The following is a 17465-nucleotide window of genomic DNA, read 5'->3' on the forward strand; positions in this document are numbered from 1 at the left end:
CAAAAGACACACCTTTTTGAGCAGTGCAACTTCGGGCGAAAAAGGACTGAAACGAATGCCCGAGGAATACGATCCCAAGAAAACATCATTTAGAATAGACTCAGAGCGTTGACGAGAAGACAAAACTGCCCCGCCGAGGGACGTTGACTGAGATGAATCAAAAATATCACATCGAACAGACTGTATATGGTCCGAGTCACGATCAAAGATACACGATGTGTCTAAAACAACAAATCAATGTAAGCAGATACGCAAAAACAATGAGCAAAAAGAAATAAAAATTCACCTCATGGAAAACCATCACCAATAGGAGTAGGGGGTTGACAGCGAGCGCATCTCGTGCCCCACCAGGGGCTTGCACAGCAGCGTCCGTACTACAAAGTAGTTCAACATCATCGCTGCATTGAGGATAAGACTCCAGCATCTCGAGGAATGTTGCATGTCGTGGTGTCGCGTTAATTTCACCTGATCCAATGCCTGTCTATGAGACTATGAAACTCGTTGGCCCATTGCCAGGTGGAACTTGTTGTACTGGCCCGGGAATCCGAAGTCCTTCGAAGTCTCTGACGTACAGTTATCTCGTAGTCATTGACCCATCAATAACGCGCATTTTTGGCGACTTCAAGATATTAAATCCCGACGCAACATGGAAAGAAAGAAGCTTAGTCTGCAGCAGCCTGATTTGTTCAAACTAATGAAAGTTGAGACGTTGAGCTCGATTTGTTTGGCCAACGCCCTTAGAAACAAACAAACATTCCCATATTGCGGCATCAGTTGGCATTCCAGTGATAAATAACATCCCTTCCAGCAGCCCATACATATCAGTGTTATGGAACCAGATCAGAAAGCTGAGGCTTCAACGCAAGCTTCTTCAAGTGGTACCGACAGACAGCTAGTGCAGCCAGTACCAGAAACCAAACCTGATCAGACCCCTCAACCGTCCGTCGACCGGTCAGAACTAATAGCAAGAGCCCGCACTTTCCTATCAACGCCCCATATCCTCTCGCAGAACGATACCTCCAAACATGCGTTCCTCGTCGAGAAGGGGCTTACGCAGGACGAGATCCATTCACTGCTCCGTGAAATCGTGAGTGAAAGTGATCAAGCTGGCGTGGATTCAGGTCGCTCATGAGCACGTAGCCTCCACCAGTACCACCACGGACATATCCCCAGCCCCCTCCATCCAATCTCCCCAATATGCTCGTTGGGATTGTGCGTATATTTACGTGGCTAGCCGGTAGCTCTGCATTCGTCCTGTTCGTCTACTACGTGAGTGTACTCGTTCCATATTAAACCACACCTGACCTTCGTTCGAAGCGGTTCTTTCTGCCGAGAATCTCCCAAACCTACCACGCTCGCCACGCACTCCGTATGCACCAGTCCGAACTCATGCTCCGTCTTAACAAATCCATCGCTACATTCAAAGAGAAGCAAGCGGAATGTTTTGTCAACCTACCAAAACCCATGATATATAAAGAGGAGCCAGAGTACGCAGACTGCCATTCGCTAGACGATATCCTCGCATGTCGCCGCAAAGCAGACATCGACGACGAGGATGCTGGTGACACTCCAAATATCTCGATTTTGCGTTCTGGTATCGAGGAGTTGACTCGTTCGAAGGAAAGCACAGAGGGAATAAGCACAGGGGATCTATTTAACCATCTAGAAATTAAGCTTCCATGGTTGAAGGGAGAGCAAGGTGCTGAGTATCAAGTCCGTACTTCATCTGCCTTCAACGTCATGAACTTATATGGTCACACAGAATGAGCTCTGGCAAACACTCAACAAATCACCTCTATTCACTTCCTCCTCACCACAATCTTCCTCTTCCTCGTCTATCCCTGTACATCCCTCTAGCCTCCTCTGGACATATGTTCCTCCAATAGTATCACCCCCTCCGCCCATGATCGTCGCTCTCGATACTTTGCGAGCAGCGCTTCCCCGTAACGCACCAGCCCCTCCGCTCTCCAAGACCGAAACAGCACCTCTCCGCCCTGCACAACGAACCCTTCAAACACTCGCAAATTTCACCGGGTACATCGCCACCCAGACATATTCGTTCGGGGTCTACATGCGCGGCATCGGCGGCTCCCCCACGACAAATAACACCGATGTGGACGAAATCCGCCGCGAGATACGCGCACTCAAAGGTCTCGTTCTCAACAGACGCTCATTTTTACCAGGCATAGGGATACCGCGCACTTCAAGCGAGCCATCAAAGCTTGCCGATGTATGAATTGTCGTATTTCGTGTACAGACAATATGCTATTTCTATTGGCGTATATAGGTTTGCTAACCAACAAATGATGATGCAGTGAGTGAATTCCGTGGAATCGCGTTGAGCACGATTGTAGGACGAATAGATGAGGAGCAATAATAGTCATGGGGCGAAGCAGGCCACGGTAGACAAAAAGCAATATGTAAACAAGCTATGGGTGAGTATGGGGAAAGGGAACGTGTTAAAGTCAGGTGCAGTTGTACCGATACAGTGAAGGGATAGGAAAGCAACGTCGCAGACGTGGTGATGACAGGCAAAAAAAACTAGCACTGGCCTAAGAATGAGTTCTTGGGGAAGGGTTGTTTATAGTCGTTCTTCCAAGTGGTAAGGTTAGGATTAGTATATGCCTCGATGTACCTGACAGATATGAGAATCTCTCGTCGAGCCAAGCGAACAGGAAACATACGTGTTAATATAATCTGCTGTTGGGAAGTCTTTCGGGTCACACCCAATGTTACGTGCGTTTGATGGCTGGTATACACGGATATAGTCCACACGCATGTGTACAGGGAAGGGCAGGTGATCCAGGTCGACAGTACCGAAATTAGTGGACATGCCCAAATTCATGATGATGTACTACGAAAAGTGAGTTCATGATGAATTTGAAATGCAAAAAGACATACCATTGGCTCCTGCGGTATAGGCCGAGCGGAAATGTTGACAGTAGGATCTGGTCCCATGCCAGCAACGTTCAGTGTCCATGCAACTTCATTGTTGGCTATCCAGGTTATGTACTGTAAATCAATTAACTTTTGATATTTTAAAACGCCATGGGAAATACCAACCGCGTTTTCAAAGCCAGGAACATACTGAAGCACGATCAGCCAGCGAACGATCGATGTGATATCATGAACGAACCTCGAAACCATACACCGAAAAGCACCCTGTCTCACCCTCGTAGCAACCTTCATTGGTGGTTGTCACGCCGGAGGTAGCTTGCTGTTCCACCCCACCAATGTAGGTATTTAGAACTGTGAGCGACGGGTTCGGTATTATTTCGTTATCGCTCGTATTTTTCCAGATGTAACCAGCGTTGAAAGGCTGAGGGATACGTGAGCTCTGCCTTAGGTCATACGATGTCGCACACATACCGCCCATTGTGCTGACTGAGAAACCTGACCTGTAAGAGGGTCACCCGTGATCTGGAGTTTATCAGATCCCAGTTCGATTAATACATAAACCGAACCATACCTGTGCCTCAAACATGTCGATCTCAGGAGCGGCGCGCCCGACATATGTTCCATCTGAATGCATAGGACCTGGGTGAGATTCGCCCTTGCAAGTGCACCGCGAGAGCCGCTGGCCAGGGAGGAAAGACAAGGCCCCGCCTTGGGTTGGGTCTCCGCCTTGAGTAGCAGCGAGCGGAAGGCCATTAAAGGTTTGATTTGGTGCAGTGCCGACGTCACAGGCGTCGTAGGTATATGGCCACTGAACCATGGTCAACCCGATGAGTGAGAACAGAGAGGAGAAGGATAAACGACGGACCATTCCTTCCAAGCTTGCGCCATAGCCGGCTCGACCAAGATTTCCGAGTGTCCAGATAGCGGGCCATAATCCTGTGGTACACGTTGTTTATGCATGGCTATATTCATGGCGGGCTCTCTTACCAACTATGTTGTTTACACCAGGCAAAGAGACGGACGCTTCGATGTATCCACCGGTGAAACAAAATTTATTCCTGTATACGAATGAGACGGTTCACCAGATGCCGGCCAGTTAAGCACTTGCCATGAAGATACCATGCCTATTAAGAACATGTATAAGCAACTTTGAAATAGGACAACGAACGAAGATTTTAAAAAAGCCTAGAAGCATCGTAGATTATCAAGTACTCACCGCCCTGATAGTTCAGGTTATGCGTTTCCTTTTGAGACAGTGTTATTACAAGGTAGCCATCTTGCGTGGTGATCGCCTCGGGGTCATACCACTCCAGGTTGTTCGTTTGCTGGGATAACCATCAGCACCCTAGCATGGGCATTGTCGAAGTAAGTTACATACCCAGTAATGTAGATTAGCCGCTTCCCAGTATGGATCATCGCCTGGCCAGAACGTTCTTCCTGGAGTATTGAACTCGTCAGAAAAGACGAGCTGCAAGTCCGGCCCGCCATTCCAGGAGGGCTTGGTAAACGCGTTACTAGGGGTTTGTGTGTCGATCAGGCCCAGATTTCCAGGAATTTGTGGTATCTGCCAAGCAAGATACTGTTGAATTACTGGACTTTTGAAAATAATAAGAAGACTTACTTGTCCACTTGCATTTATCCCTCCTAGGTTAAACCCACCTTGATTTGATAGCGCAGTCCTCGTGAAATATGTTATTACTGGATATCCAGCGCTGCGAGTATGCAGATTTAGTTAAATGGAAAATATTTGAATAACCAGGAATGCTCACAAAAGAGTGATTAGCCCGATGCCCAAGACCAGCAGGCAACCGAGATTTGCTAGACCGCGATCAGGGCCCCAAGTGTTGTAATCCCTGACATTGGGATTGTGAAGGTCGTCGTCGGGTTCTTTGCAATCATTATATAAACTCAAGCCCCATTCACGAGGGTCCGGCGATAGGTGAAACTGAAAAACATGCGGTTAGTCAACTTTTGCGATGCAGGAGAGCTCCACATACGCGGTCTGATATTGTAGCCAACCTCGAACCTGCTCCAGCAGTGTACGGTGACTCTGTCTGTAAACGTGCTCGAAGACATTATGGGCCCCAGTGGGATGGAGCTTACCGTTATACTTGCGAAACTTTGTACCCTGTCTGACTGAGAAAGAGTGTGTCTATTACGAGGCAACAAGCTCGCCTTCGACTCTGGAGAAAGGGTGAGGTCTCCGCTGCCTGCTGAATACACCATGGTTGTGGGAGTGGAAAGAACGTAGAAGGTGGCGTAACCACGCGCTTGGATCTATAGTTACCTGTAGGAGAGATTAACGGAGTAGTGACATACAAAACTTTATTCAAACCAAAGAAGTAAGTAGAAGGCTCTATTTACGAATGCGACTGGTTCTATTACGGTTCGAGTTGTTATGGGAAATCTCGTACTACTGAGGATACTCTTCAAAGAACTGAGACTGCATTTTTGAACAAGAACACAAAGGCAGAACCGAATAATTCTGAACAAAAGGACGCAATGGTTGAGGCAATACTTCATTTCTAAATTTGAATATACTTAATCTCCGAAAATAGACTCAAACAAGGTTGCAGTTCACACACGCACGTGACAACTTTAGTCCACCTCATCATATTGATCAATTGATCATTCATCTCTTCTCACTGTCAACCAAATATTCCCTCGCTATTAATCCAGGCCAGGACCTTCATCTATCTATAGCGCGTCCACCCTGTAACTGGAACGTTCAAGTCCCCGTACTCACACTCTATATCCTCCGCCTCCGCGAGGCGACCTCAAGCCATGTGAACGGACCGCGCGTGTAAAGTCATTCCGCATGATGCCGTCCTCCATCGTCATAGTACCTGGCTGCCTTCGTATGTCAGATGGGTTGCCATTCCTGAGCGAAGCCAAAGTATCCTTCCTCGAAGAAATGCCCAGGCCCATCGCCTGCATTACGCGCACGAGATCTAAAGACTGATTACTGCCGGTACCGGCATCGTTCGCGCCGCCCTCATGGAACGCCTTTTCGTCAGAAGCCCGCCACGGTCCGATGGGCTGTAACATCTGCGTCGGTTTGGGTGACGGCACAGCAAGCCCGGTGATGCTGATCGGCAGATCGCGCTCCCTTGAAAGAAGTCGTTCTAAATGACGAATGCGTTCCCTTCTTTCTATCAACTCAATCGCGCGCGGAGAAGGCGGCGTGCAAGGGTTCGAATGCCTATTCAGCGAGGAAGTGTGGTTAATGTGCGGCTTCTGCGTAGTTATCTTGCTCTCGTTAAGGCGCTGGTGAGGAGGCTTGTAGTTCTGCGGTATAGCGTGGTCTTCCGTCGTCCGTGCTGCTGGGGGCAAGTAACTCTGGCTTAAAGTGTGGTCGTGTGTCCGCACGCTTGGGGGTGTAAAACTTTGGCGTATAGTGTAGTCTTCTTCCATCCAAGCTGTTGGGGACTTGTGTGTAGGATTGGGAGAAGTCTTCATCGGAGGCGTCGATGGAGCTGGCAATTTGACCCGAGGGGAGTCTCTTTCCATGATCTTCTCCACCTGATTCACCGAGCATGCAGTCTCTGCTACGAGTGCCTTGATAGGATCCGGTCCTTCAGCTTGAGATTTCCTAAGAGGACTATGCTCGGGGTGGCGAAACTTTGTCACAGACGGGCTGCTTGTCTCCATCGCCTTGCGAAACAGCTCCGTGAGCAACATCTCCGCATTACTCGAACGTCGCCCGATAGAAGCAGTCGCCAGATTCGTAGCCTTGGTAGTACCACCACGCTCTTCGCTCTGTAAAGGCATAGCGCTGTGCTGTTCTTGAATATGAGCTCGTTTCGGCGTTGCAAATCTCATAGGAGGTGAAATCGAAGCCTGAATTTCAGTTGCGGGAGCGCCCCAGTTCGTGTCATCACTTTCTTGTTGGTAGTTGCGCGTTCTTTCTTGTGGTGGCACTGGAGCTGTATGCCGATTCGTCTGGAGTGACGGGGCACGTTCTACAGATGGAGTTGGCGTAGGCAGCGCAGAATCGACCAACCAATCCGGCTGCCGAGAATCATGCGCGGAATGAAATCCGGAGGTCCCTTTCAGATCGACCAACCCAGAAGCGGAACTGGGATCCTTGTGGCGGGATGGAGAAGAATCAGGTCCCGGGGTCCACAAGGATCCTCGACTTTGTTGCTGCGATTCTTCTTGATTTTCCCGAGAACGTTTACTCCTGTGCCTGCGATGTCGACGAGGCCTACGCTTGCTTGGCGGGTCCTCCTTGATCAAATTCTGTTCGGATGTCAGGGTAATTTCCTGACATGCGGTGTGCTCCCGCAGTGGTGAAACAAGGATCTGAGAGGCTAGGTCTGGATATTGTGCGGCTAACTATAATTGTTGATTTTGATTGTAAAACACCGCGGATGATGACAAACAAGATGATAACAACTTACGTTTGTGGCGTCCGCATATGTAACCGCAACAGGCACTGCTGTACCTTTGGTCTTGATAGGCGTAGTTGTATAGGTCCTGCTGGTATTCTCCATATTGTACTTAGTGGCGGATTCAAAGACGGAAGGAATGACATTTGTAGATGCTATATCGGGTGTCTGAAGTTTGATTGGCCAATATTATAAAGACCGACATCTAGGAACACTCACGATAATGCTGTTCTTGCAAGGAGACGAACTGATTTCTATGGATGCGGTGGTGATAAGTCGCTGAGTGGTATTAGAGGATGGCTGTTGTACGTGACCAAGACACGGTGATTCTGATGTTTCAAATGACTCGGGAATGATTGCAGATGAAATCGAGTCTAGGGAATTATTGGCCGGCTGCAGTAAATGTGAGTGTCGTAGGCATCAATTAGTTTAATGTTACGGACGTGTTTGACAGGCACATCTTCTTCTTTAAGTATGACAGGTAATTTTCTTTCGATTAACGGCAGTAGAATAATATTCTGCAAAGATTAGACTTTGCAAGATAAGATGAGGATTAGCGGTCATAATTGCTTACCTCTGATGCGCCGGAGCCTCTGGAAATGACAGGTTCATTCTCCGGTGTACACGGAGGTCCTTGTAGTACAAGGTCCGGGATATAAAAGTCTTGGTTGCATTTTGTCTGTAATGTGACGTGAAAAGTAGTTCCGCAGCGACCGTGAGCAAAACTAACCTCTTGGCGGGTCACTGATGCGTAATCAAGGCCGAGTGTCTATGATATCAAATGTCCAGATTCCAAGGACTTCAAATGTTCTAAAACCCATACCTCTATGCTAGTAGCTGCGGTCTTATCAAACTTTAAGATGTGGTAATTCAGGGTAAGATTGTAAAGGCACTCACGGCATCCGCCGCGCAGGACGCATCAAGCGGAACATTGTCCGGCATAGGCACAATAACCATAGCTTTGTCTTCATGCACGATCGCCTTGAGGATTATCCCTAACTCAGTCACTGATCTTGAAGTCAAAGCGTCAAAATACCTGACCTTGTTCCTAGACGCAGTCGCATCGGCCCTCTGTTGCAAATTATCAGGGTCCGACAAAGGTACATGCTCAAGGCAGCGAGGGACTTACGGAAGTTGCTTTAATATGACCGGGCGTGAACTCGCTAGTGGCACCTGCGCTCACAGCGGACACGGCGGTTGCACACGGAGCATGAGCGGTGTTTACGACCTCAGTCGCTGGCTTTTCTGAAGTGCCGATGGGAGTAGTAGCCGGAGGGCGACTTGCTTCAACCCCCATCTGTTGTGAGAGTTGTAGGTAGAGCTATTATCATTCCGGCTGGATGAGGAAAGACAGGATTCTGCCAGTGAGAGCGCGAACGTACTGTGTCCCTGGATGAATACGCCCTCGGCGTTAATTATCTATGGTTGGCGGGCACTTGTCTAATGAATGACTGAAGGCGCGGGGATGAAGGTAAAGAGATTCTTAGAAAAGATGTTCAAGTGTCGAACGATGAACTGGCTGCAAAGTAGACCAAACAGAATTCTGCAGTATACCAAACGTTAATATGTTTCGACTCCAACGAGCTCCAACGCTGCACAAATATTATTGCGAAATAAAATATGTGCCCCGAAATTAACACCCAAAAAGGAAATTGTGTCTCCCCGAAAAGTCTAATCCACCAGGTGTGGAATATAAAAAGTAGTCAGCAAGCTCAGCCAATTAGCTAGATATATGTCACAACAAATTGTGACGTTGGCAAGAGTCGAACAGCAAAGGAGTTTCCTGATAAGTCCCGCACAGTATCGCAACGGGGTCCAAGTTACCACTATGCTATCTGGCTGACATTAAGGAAAAAACTAACAAGTATATGTCATCCCAATATACCAAAATTCCGACAATGGCGGCCTCAATAATACCTGTGCAGATTCAGCAGCACAGACTTGGATGCACGGCGTATCGCTTCAATGATAATCTGTAGATAATATTTGCAGAGTCCATTTAAATTTTAAACCAGGGTAGGAATAGTAAATAACTCAAAAGTTGCTAAAGGCACACATGGGGATGTAAAAACTATCGCGTCCTGGCATGAGCTCGAACGTCTAGTCACCTTCAACTAGGTCCTTCACCGTGTATTTTTTCAAACTTTGCAACTTATGGCTGTGGTCCACAACAGTGAATCAGCGATGGGCTGATGTAACAATCTCACAGCCTCTCATAGCCCGTCGTCCCGGCTAAGCTATGTAAGACCATAAGACGAAGTTCATTCTGCTGTTATTCTGCTGTGCCGTACGATTATCACTCTCTTTCTTATCAATCTTCCTATTGTATTATCCAGTTTGTCGGCTGCTACGCACTCATCATCAAGGTATATTCCGACCGACTTAAATATGAACGCACCAGGGTCCAGCTACGAGCCTGCGCCAATCTATGACAGCGTAGATATCGACATGGTTGTCAAAGTCCTGTCGCAGACAGCTTTCAGTTCGTGCACCTGTCGTTTGTATCCTTGTGATGAGGCATTGATGTTCCACAGGTCCCTTTTTTACGTGTTTCATACCCATATTCTACGTCTTTCAAGGTTATGAATTCACAAATCCAGTCGTGCTCGTTCCATGCCTATATTGCGCAGCTGTTTCTGCTTTCTGTACGTCCTCAGATACACGAGCGCTTCTGATACTAACATTCAAGCAGGGCTCTTAAAGTGGATCTCACAATTGTACCGTAACCAAGGGAGCTTTTTCTTCAAGCCTGAACCCTTAGATTGGAGCGAACAGATTGTAGTCATCACTGGAGGTACGACCCTTATCAGCTGCACTGAGCGTTTCTGTGACTCAAAACAAACATAGGCGCTTCGGGAGTAGGAGAACTATTAGCAAACACACTCGCTGTTCGCAACGTCACGGTGGTTGTGCTTGATATCAATCCGATTGTGACTGAAAACCGTGCGCCCCCATCTCCTATATATATTTTCTATTCAATGCGAATCTCGTCACTAGACAATGTCGTTTATTACCCATGTGACATTTCCAAGTGGGAGGAAGTCGAAGCCGTTTCGAAGAGGATCATTGACGAGGTATGTCGTCTTGCATCTTTTGCGGACATATGTTTAAGTTTGCACCATAGGTTGGGCAACCTACTATGCTTGTCAACAACGCTGGCGTTGTGCAAGGGAAACTCATCGTCGATCTCACACCAAATGACGTATACCAGTATGCCACTTTACACTTTTGAGTGCTGAAGGCTTAGTTGTGACATTCAGGACATTTGGTGTGAATACCCTGGCCCATTTCTGGACCTTGAAGGCATTCCTACCGGGAATGATAAAGAATAAAACAGGTCACATTGTGAGTCTCTTCATATGTCAGGGTGAAATGTTACGAATTGCTACCCCAGGTGACGATGTCATCCATTATGGGCTTCGTTGGATGTGTTCGGATGGGTAAGCTTCAAGAAACTCCATAAAATACTACCCTCACACATTCCTGTAGCCGATTATAGCGCATCAAAGGCAGCTCTGGTAACCATGAATGAGTCTCTGCGCTACGAGCTTGACAATGTGTACGTAGATGAATTACATACATTACTGCGCCATACTCATCCTGCTCTTAGATATAATGCGCCGGGGATTCGTACCACCATTGTTTGTCCAGCACACATCTTAACCCCCCTGTTCTCCACCGTGCAACTGCCATCCAACCGCTTCTTCCAGTTCTTCGCACCATCCGTCGCGCCAGTGACAGTAGTAAAGGAAATCATCACTGCACTTGACGCACAGCAGTCCCGAACCATTTATCTGCCGTTCTACGCAAATTTGTCACCGGCGCTTAGGATGATACCCAGTTACCTTCGGGATCTTTGTCAGAAGGTTTGTTATCTTATCGTATATGAGGATTCATTGATTGATAGCGAACCAGTTGTCCGGAGCTGATCATTCCATGCGGAATTTTACAAAGGTGACAGCACGCAGGCCGGATGAGGAAGATCTTTCCGTTGCTAACGGTAAAGAGTGATAGCATTATACCAACACTGTCAATATCGCTGCAGCAATATACTGGCTGGATAAACACAGCCAGACTGTCAGTTTCCTAGTATGATATCAGTGATTGCAGCTTTGGCTATGCGGTGATAATACCACTGGCATTTCCCAGATAGTCTGGTCAGGGGTTTAAATTTCGAAATTTAGCTGAACAAGTAATAGAAGACTATTTGTATGTGCGACCTGGCTGTGTATCTTGTCCATTCGATATTGATCCCTGAATGCTATGTCCCTGCAGGAATAACATGAATGCCCTGTTGTGGAATAAGAACGGGCTCGCCACCGCCATCGCACAGACTGCTGGCGCCGGGAAAATGGGCAGAAAATTCCAGTCATCAAAGCAGGCTGAGCAAAGCTAACTCCGACACGCCTGTTGATATTGCTATGCGACCGCCCGAATTCCAGAAGGCTGTCGGGCACTAAGAGAAGGATCCTAGACCAGAGCATTCTGCGGCCTCTACGACGCGTGAGGCCACCCAGACAAGTCCCGAGTATGCGGACCAACCAAAAACGCTACAGGACTGAAGATCCATAGTTGTTCACAAAGGGTGCGGTGTGCTGGATTTGAGTGGCGTGTAGAATTGTGGACTTCCACAGTTGCAACAAAGGTGTAAGAAACTCCGCTTGGCCACAGCAAAGCGTTCTGGGTCCCTATAATTAAATAGCATGGTTCAGTTCGAGATTTTTCAAATCTCTATTTCGACAGCAGATACTCCACGACGCGTCATAACCGCGTCACTATCCAAATGACAGACTCTGGACCACCTACATTTATGAGCAACATTATATCACTCGCACTTACCATCATACAGTCGATGCTGGCTGTCCCAGAGTCGATGATATGTGCATTCTCATGCAACGCGACCAGGGAGAGAAGATGGAGTAAGGCGTGGGAACGTATGCTCCACGCGCTCACGAGCTTCGATGAACCGTATTTGGACGCAGTCTACTCGCATGACACCAAACCAGTCAACAATGACACTGAACGCACAAGCAAAGTAAGTCGAAGCTTCATGTTCAGCTAAGTCTAATCAACGCATTGCATCAGGATGTCTTCATCACACAAACCTGCATGTCACATTCAGAGTCGGACCCTCAGCAATTCACAGTGGTCTTGGTGCCGCATGTGAATTTGAACGCTGGAAGCGTTCAGAACCAGAATGCAAGCACATTGCCAGATGCCAGCTGCGCCTCTGCCTCGCCTTTAGATGCAGACGAGCGCTTTACCTTTCTCTCTTCACCAGAAACCTCAACTACCTTTCAGCCACTTTCTCGCACAGATGTCATGGTATGTTACACACCTTTGTCACACTGTCCCAGCTTGCTGAGAACATACTTTAAAGACTGGTGGTTCGGAAGCTAAACCCATCGAATCCGTTCCCGAGCAACTTTTTGTGGACTCCCACATAGTTCGCGAAGACGAACTAGAGACCGTAGGTTCTCACCCTTTGGTATGCTCCTGCTCCATCTGTGAAGAGAACAGAGAGAATGTGAGTGTTCTCCCTCTCTTTCTTTACCCGTTCCAATGTCTCGCTTCCAGGATACCCTCCTCGACTTGCGCCTGGATGGCCGCAACATCGTGCTTGACTCATTGTATCCTGACATCGCACCTCATATAGTCATAACTCCCCCTGTCTCTTACCCAGACGATTTTTATACACCGCACCAGAACCGGGTTGATCCTCAGTGGCCATGTTTTCTCAACGTGCCCCGTTTATCCCCTAGCATGTACTACCATCACCGTCCACCACCATCATCCCACGATGAATCAGTTGGCTGCAATTCGAAAGAATTTCATTCACAGTCCGTAGTCCCATCAGATGACCTTGGTGTTATTCGGCCGAGATCTCCCCCTCGCGTGTTCAGTCACAAGAAACTTCATCTCGCTGTAAGCCGGCTTGTATTATTTATGCCACCCTGATAACATCTCATCTCCTTTTTACTCTGTATTAGGTCGAAGCTTCTTCAATTGAAAGGCTTGTATTCCGCAAAATAGTGGACGGAATATTCCGACACCGCCGTAAAGCTGTGGTTAGCCGTCTTACAAATACCTCAGTCGAACCAATCAACTGAATGCTTGCCTTCTCTCTCAGGCATTCGAAGCATCCCTCTCGGCGTCCGCGGTTTGCACGCGATTCAATGAATCAATGGCTGCATCACAGTTGGAACGGCCCTTCGTGTGGACAGATCCTGCTCAGGTGCGAATTTGCAGATTGTCGAGCATGAACTTCTAGGTCCTGACATCGAAACTTCTTCAGCCTATCCTACTTGCCTCCAGAATTTTCCCAGGCGTTTCAATCATAGAGTCCGACTGTGCCTTTAGAGCACCTCATATCATCATCATTGCGGCGGAGCCGCATGACCCGTGGATCTCCTGGGGCAACAGGGTCGAAGATCAAAATTACGAGTACCTCACGGTATATCCCAAGAGCAGTTCGACACCTCCGATCAATCCCATTTCCCTCGCCACCGACTCCGTTCCTGGTCCGCACCGTCAAGGCGACCCTGATAACGCCGCCTTCATTCAGCCCCACTCTGACCACTCGCGGGAGTGTCATCTGACTAGTATACCTCCGTCCTTTCACGAATCTGGGTGTTTTCTCACACCACAGGAGAAGGGGCGTACGACTTGTACTTGTACCGATCACCCGCATTTTACCCCAGACGTCAAGGAGTTTACGGATTCAAATATCGATCTTTCTATTATTCGGTGTGAGACGCCCACGCCGGATTCCGACGACGAAGACGATCTTCCCCCGTTCGATGATTGGTACCTGTCTGTTATCGAGCGTTCCAAATCTGTTGGCGCTTAGCGTGAAACGGTTTCTTTCCGTTCATCGTTATATACCTCCCGACATATGTTGGTACCTGCCCCACACATAGTAACGTCACATACCCGCAGAACTTCTTTGTATTTTTACACTCTCTCATCATTTTCACACTCATTATCACGGATCATATTGAAATTATGGGTCGCCTTAAAGGCAACTGTGTCCCAAGCTGCCCCCCTGACGTGAACATGAGGCACTCTCGTCGCGGTAACAATACAAGATGCTACATACTACAGAATATTCCTGAAAAAGTATGCGTGTGGTTGGATGTACATGGGTTAGTAAATGCCCGATATAAAATAACAACTAAATGACGATGAGGTGACATGCTGACATACGCTACAACGGGCAAAGTGGGGGGGGATTTTAAACCAAAAAGATCATGATATACAAAAGGGGGTATCATTCGTTGTGAACGAAAAAAAGCGGGGGCTTGCGAAAAATATGGGTTTTGTAAAGTACTGTACTTCTAAATTTCTTGAGTGTGACCCAATGTGTGTGAAATGCAGGCGGCACCGGGCTTTGCCAGCATCATTTTAGTGGCGGTTGATGCCATAGATGATTGCTAATGGAGATGGAATTTAACAAGCCTTTAACAAAGCTCGGGCACGATTGGCGTGTGCTTTAGAAACCTACCGATAACAGAATTTGTCACAACAAAGCACGTAATTAAGGAACTGAGATACGTACCAGTAGATTAGCCGTTTTATAGGTCGAGCTATACATGTGATTGATACCATTTTGTTCCAAGACTCGCGAAAAACGGTTCACTAAGCCATGTTTGTCTACGTGGGACAGAAGCACACAGATGTTAATGAAGCCTTCCGGAAGACAGCGAAAAAATGGCGTACCAAGCCCGAATCTACGCAGATCGATCTGCAAGCATTTAAGGGCACCACCTGATGAAAGCGTGTCCTCGTCGTCCTCGGAGTCTGAATCTGTACTTGAACTTTGCGCATCAAGAGCATCGAGTTCGCCAGCGCAAATCATCATATGCCGCTCATTCGGAGGAAATAAGGCGGCAAGAAGGGAAACATCAGTCGTTAATGAGGTGCCTTCTTGTGTACGGGTGAAGCTGAAGAATGGAACCATGCCACGTGTGGTTTCATCTGCAGGCTTCTTTGTGGTAGCCGATGCGTCCAGATGGTGAAAAGTGGGATTACGATGTGATGCTGGCTTTGATTCCAGAGGAGAGAGAGGTGCAAGTGATGCAACGATGTGTTTTGCGGAGGGTTTGAAAGATCCCATTTGAGAAGGGACAGAACTAGACAAGTCTGGGAAGGACCGGGAAGCAGCGGAAGACTGCAGTGAAGTAGACGACAAGTTACGGAGAGGGGAGTGAGAAAAGTAGCCTTCTTCGTCGTCATCACTCGAGGAGAAAAATGAATCTGATGAATCTGAATATCGTTTTCGACTTGACAACGATGGCGGAACTCCGTCGGCAGGGTGGGGGTTGCGAGCCTGTGACTTGCGTGACTGCGAGGGTTGTTCCTTGGTGGGGATCAATTCAGGGAACGCTACCAGCTTTACGATCTTCAGTCCCCATGTGTCGACACTGTCATCAGAAAGGCCAACGCAAGCGAGGTTAGGAGTCAATACGCGCACTTCTCCCGAGGTCGGGGAGTGTGATTTGTGACGCGAAGGTGGTTTATGATGAGTCGGACTGCTTGATAGTGAGTCATCAGGTGTTGTCGTGAGATTTATGTGCTGCAAATTAAGGGCAGCGGCAGAAACGGTGTCCAAGCTATTCCTTGTACGAGTCAGAATGGCGCCGGATTCTACCGTGATGTCTTGGGCTACATCGGGGATGGAAGAGTCGTCGGGTGAGATTGGGGAAAGCAATGGGGAGACTACTCTAGAAGCAAGTAGTTCCGGGTCGGAGGAATAGAGGTCGAATCCTGTTGACCCGAGTAAAGACATGACTTCCTGGAGTCTCGATTCCTTGACCTGATTATTACAATTTAAAATGGCTACTAATGGATAGGTGTCGGATGATTTAATATTGGACGTACAAATATAAAGTCGCTCAAGTAAGAGGACTGATATAAGATAGAAATTCCAGCTGCAGCTAACGGTGCGGACAGCTCATGTACACGGGCGCCGGAGCTGTCTAGAAATAGGTGAATTGATAAATTTGCGCATAGGGGTTGTCAAACATACCGAGTTGATCAGAATGGGAATCAATTTGGAGAACGTTCCACTTTTCGTAAGATATTTCAAGGTGGTCTTGGGGTAATACAGAGTGGGCACGCTTGGAACTAGATCCGGAGCCAGAGCGAGATCGTTGCCTTTGCCTGTCTCGTCTAGCGACGGGCTCGAAGTCAGCTAGCATGTGAGATTCTGCGAAAAGACTAAGTTCTATTTCATTGCAGGTGACATTGATGAAGGTGGGGTTTGGCTGCAAGATCTGCCTTAGGACGGGATGTGATAGGTGGGGTAGACGGGAGCGGGGGATGTGTACTAGGGAGAGGGAAACTGGGAGAAGGGAAACGGTAACATTGGAGGAGGGTTCTGTCATGATGGAAGGGCAGAAGAAGGAAGGACTGGGTTGACTGAAATATATAGAGGAGTCACGCGAAGAAGGCGTGTGCTAGTGAAAAACAAGGTTTGAATTTGAAAGACTTATCTTGTAAATTACCCAATTCATTGCCCTTAGACTTGATACGGACCGATCACCCAAGTCGATTATGTTTCTCCTAGATTTACCTTACGTGCTTTTCATCTTATCTTTACGTCTAGCAACGAGTAACCTCAGCTGACAGCCGTGCACATTCGTCCAAGGCGCACATGCGTCGGAGACGCTCTTCCAGTAAATTTGACCTTCATTTCGACTCAGGATCTAATTGAACTACGTTACATTTAGCTTTGAACCGCCACGAAAAGCTTACTCGACATTTATGCCCCACGCTTATTGTCTCTGCGGCACTGCGAAGATCTTCAAGCTTGAACCGACCAAGTAATCATATTTGTCAAAAAGGGCCGTCCCTAGCACCTAACTATAATCACCTAAAGCATGCGGTTTCCCCAGACTCAGGCAATCGGCATTTCATTTCGCTACCCAATACCGCAAATACCATATGCCCATGTCAATCAGTCCGGGCATTTCCTTCGGTCGTCCATCAACCAGCGAGGAGCCGATGAGAACATGTCGACTTTCTGTCACATATATACATTCCACGGCCTACGCAAGTCTGCTCGATGAAAACCAAAATAGTAAGAAGATCAGTTGCGGTCTTGAGTCCTAATTAATAACAGTACACGTGTACATGAATTTGTCGACAAACTAACGGGGATGTAAGACTACATGG

The 17465-nt window shown here is 47.8% G+C and overlaps 6 protein-coding genes across 6 annotated transcripts; 3 read left to right on the plus strand and 3 right to left on the minus strand.

The window, feature by feature from the left end:
- Positions 1-741: 741 nt before the first annotated feature.
- Positions 742-2704, plus strand: EDB93DRAFT_1130814 (uncharacterized protein). Its single transcript, XM_041448936.1, has 4 exons — positions 742-1087; positions 1141-1269; positions 1318-1713; positions 1763-2704. Exons 1-4 carry the CDS (start codon positions 830-832, stop codon positions 2234-2236), a joined length of 1257 nt encoding a protein of 418 aa, XP_041310178.1. The 5' UTR covers positions 742-829; the 3' UTR covers positions 2237-2704.
- Positions 2542-5124, minus strand: EDB93DRAFT_1080833 (glycoside hydrolase family 16 protein; the record flags this gene model as incomplete). The annotated part of the gene is made up of 13 exons (XM_041445574.1): positions 2542-2635; positions 2685-2854; positions 2902-3012; positions 3137-3319; positions 3370-3420; positions 3470-3706; positions 3764-3834; positions 3886-3956; positions 4111-4223; positions 4277-4462; positions 4520-4610; positions 4668-4843; positions 5002-5124. 13 exons carry the CDS (start codon positions 5122-5124, stop codon positions 2542-2544), a joined length of 1677 nt encoding a protein of 558 aa, XP_041310179.1.
- Positions 5125-5409: 285 nt separating this feature from the next.
- EDB93DRAFT_1130827 (uncharacterized protein) lies at positions 5410-8864 on the minus strand. The gene is made up of 11 exons (XM_041448937.1): positions 8672-8864; positions 8419-8610; positions 8331-8360; positions 8187-8270; positions 8113-8133; positions 8020-8058; positions 7864-7968; positions 7733-7807; positions 7509-7682; positions 7302-7457; positions 5410-7236 (listed from the first exon to the last, which is right to left on the minus strand). Exons 2-11 carry the CDS (start codon positions 8584-8586, stop codon positions 5641-5643), a joined length of 2448 nt encoding a protein of 815 aa, XP_041310180.1. The 5' UTR covers positions 8587-8610; positions 8672-8864; the 3' UTR covers positions 5410-5640.
- An 813-nt stretch (positions 8865-9677) lies between these two features.
- EDB93DRAFT_1247990 (retinal short-chain dehydrogenase reductase) lies at positions 9678-11300 on the plus strand (the record flags this gene model as incomplete). Its single annotated transcript, XM_041452661.1, has 11 exons — positions 9678-9771; positions 9824-9934; positions 9982-10083; positions 10137-10232; positions 10287-10363; positions 10414-10499; positions 10550-10634; positions 10684-10729; positions 10779-10848; positions 10900-11155; positions 11205-11300. The coding sequence occupies 11 exons, from the start codon at positions 9678-9680 to the stop codon at positions 11298-11300; spliced, it is 1119 nt and encodes a 372-aa protein (XP_041310181.1).
- Positions 11301-12770: 1470 nt separating this feature from the next.
- EDB93DRAFT_130423 (uncharacterized protein) lies at positions 12771-14260 on the plus strand. Its single transcript, XM_041454728.1, has 4 exons — positions 12771-13214; positions 13280-13357; positions 13420-13524; positions 13585-14260. Exons 1-4 carry the CDS (start codon positions 12852-12854, stop codon positions 14137-14139), a joined length of 1101 nt encoding a protein of 366 aa, XP_041310182.1. The 5' UTR covers positions 12771-12851; the 3' UTR covers positions 14140-14260.
- Positions 14261-14738: 478 nt separating this feature from the next.
- EDB93DRAFT_1080689 (uncharacterized protein) lies at positions 14739-16675 on the minus strand (the record flags this gene model as incomplete). The annotated part of the gene is made up of 5 exons (XM_041445560.1): positions 14739-14789; positions 14848-14942; positions 15009-16104; positions 16170-16267; positions 16318-16675. 5 exons carry the CDS (start codon positions 16673-16675, stop codon positions 14739-14741), a joined length of 1698 nt encoding a protein of 565 aa, XP_041310183.1.
- Positions 16676-17465: the final 790 nt, after the last annotated feature.

Source organism: Suillus bovinus (genome assembly GCF_016758785.1).
Source record: "Suillus bovinus strain UH-Sbo-P2 chromosome Unknown EDB93scaffold_12, whole genome shotgun sequence".
Lineage (NCBI taxonomy): Eukaryota > Fungi > Basidiomycota > Agaricomycetes > Boletales > Suillaceae > Suillus > Suillus bovinus.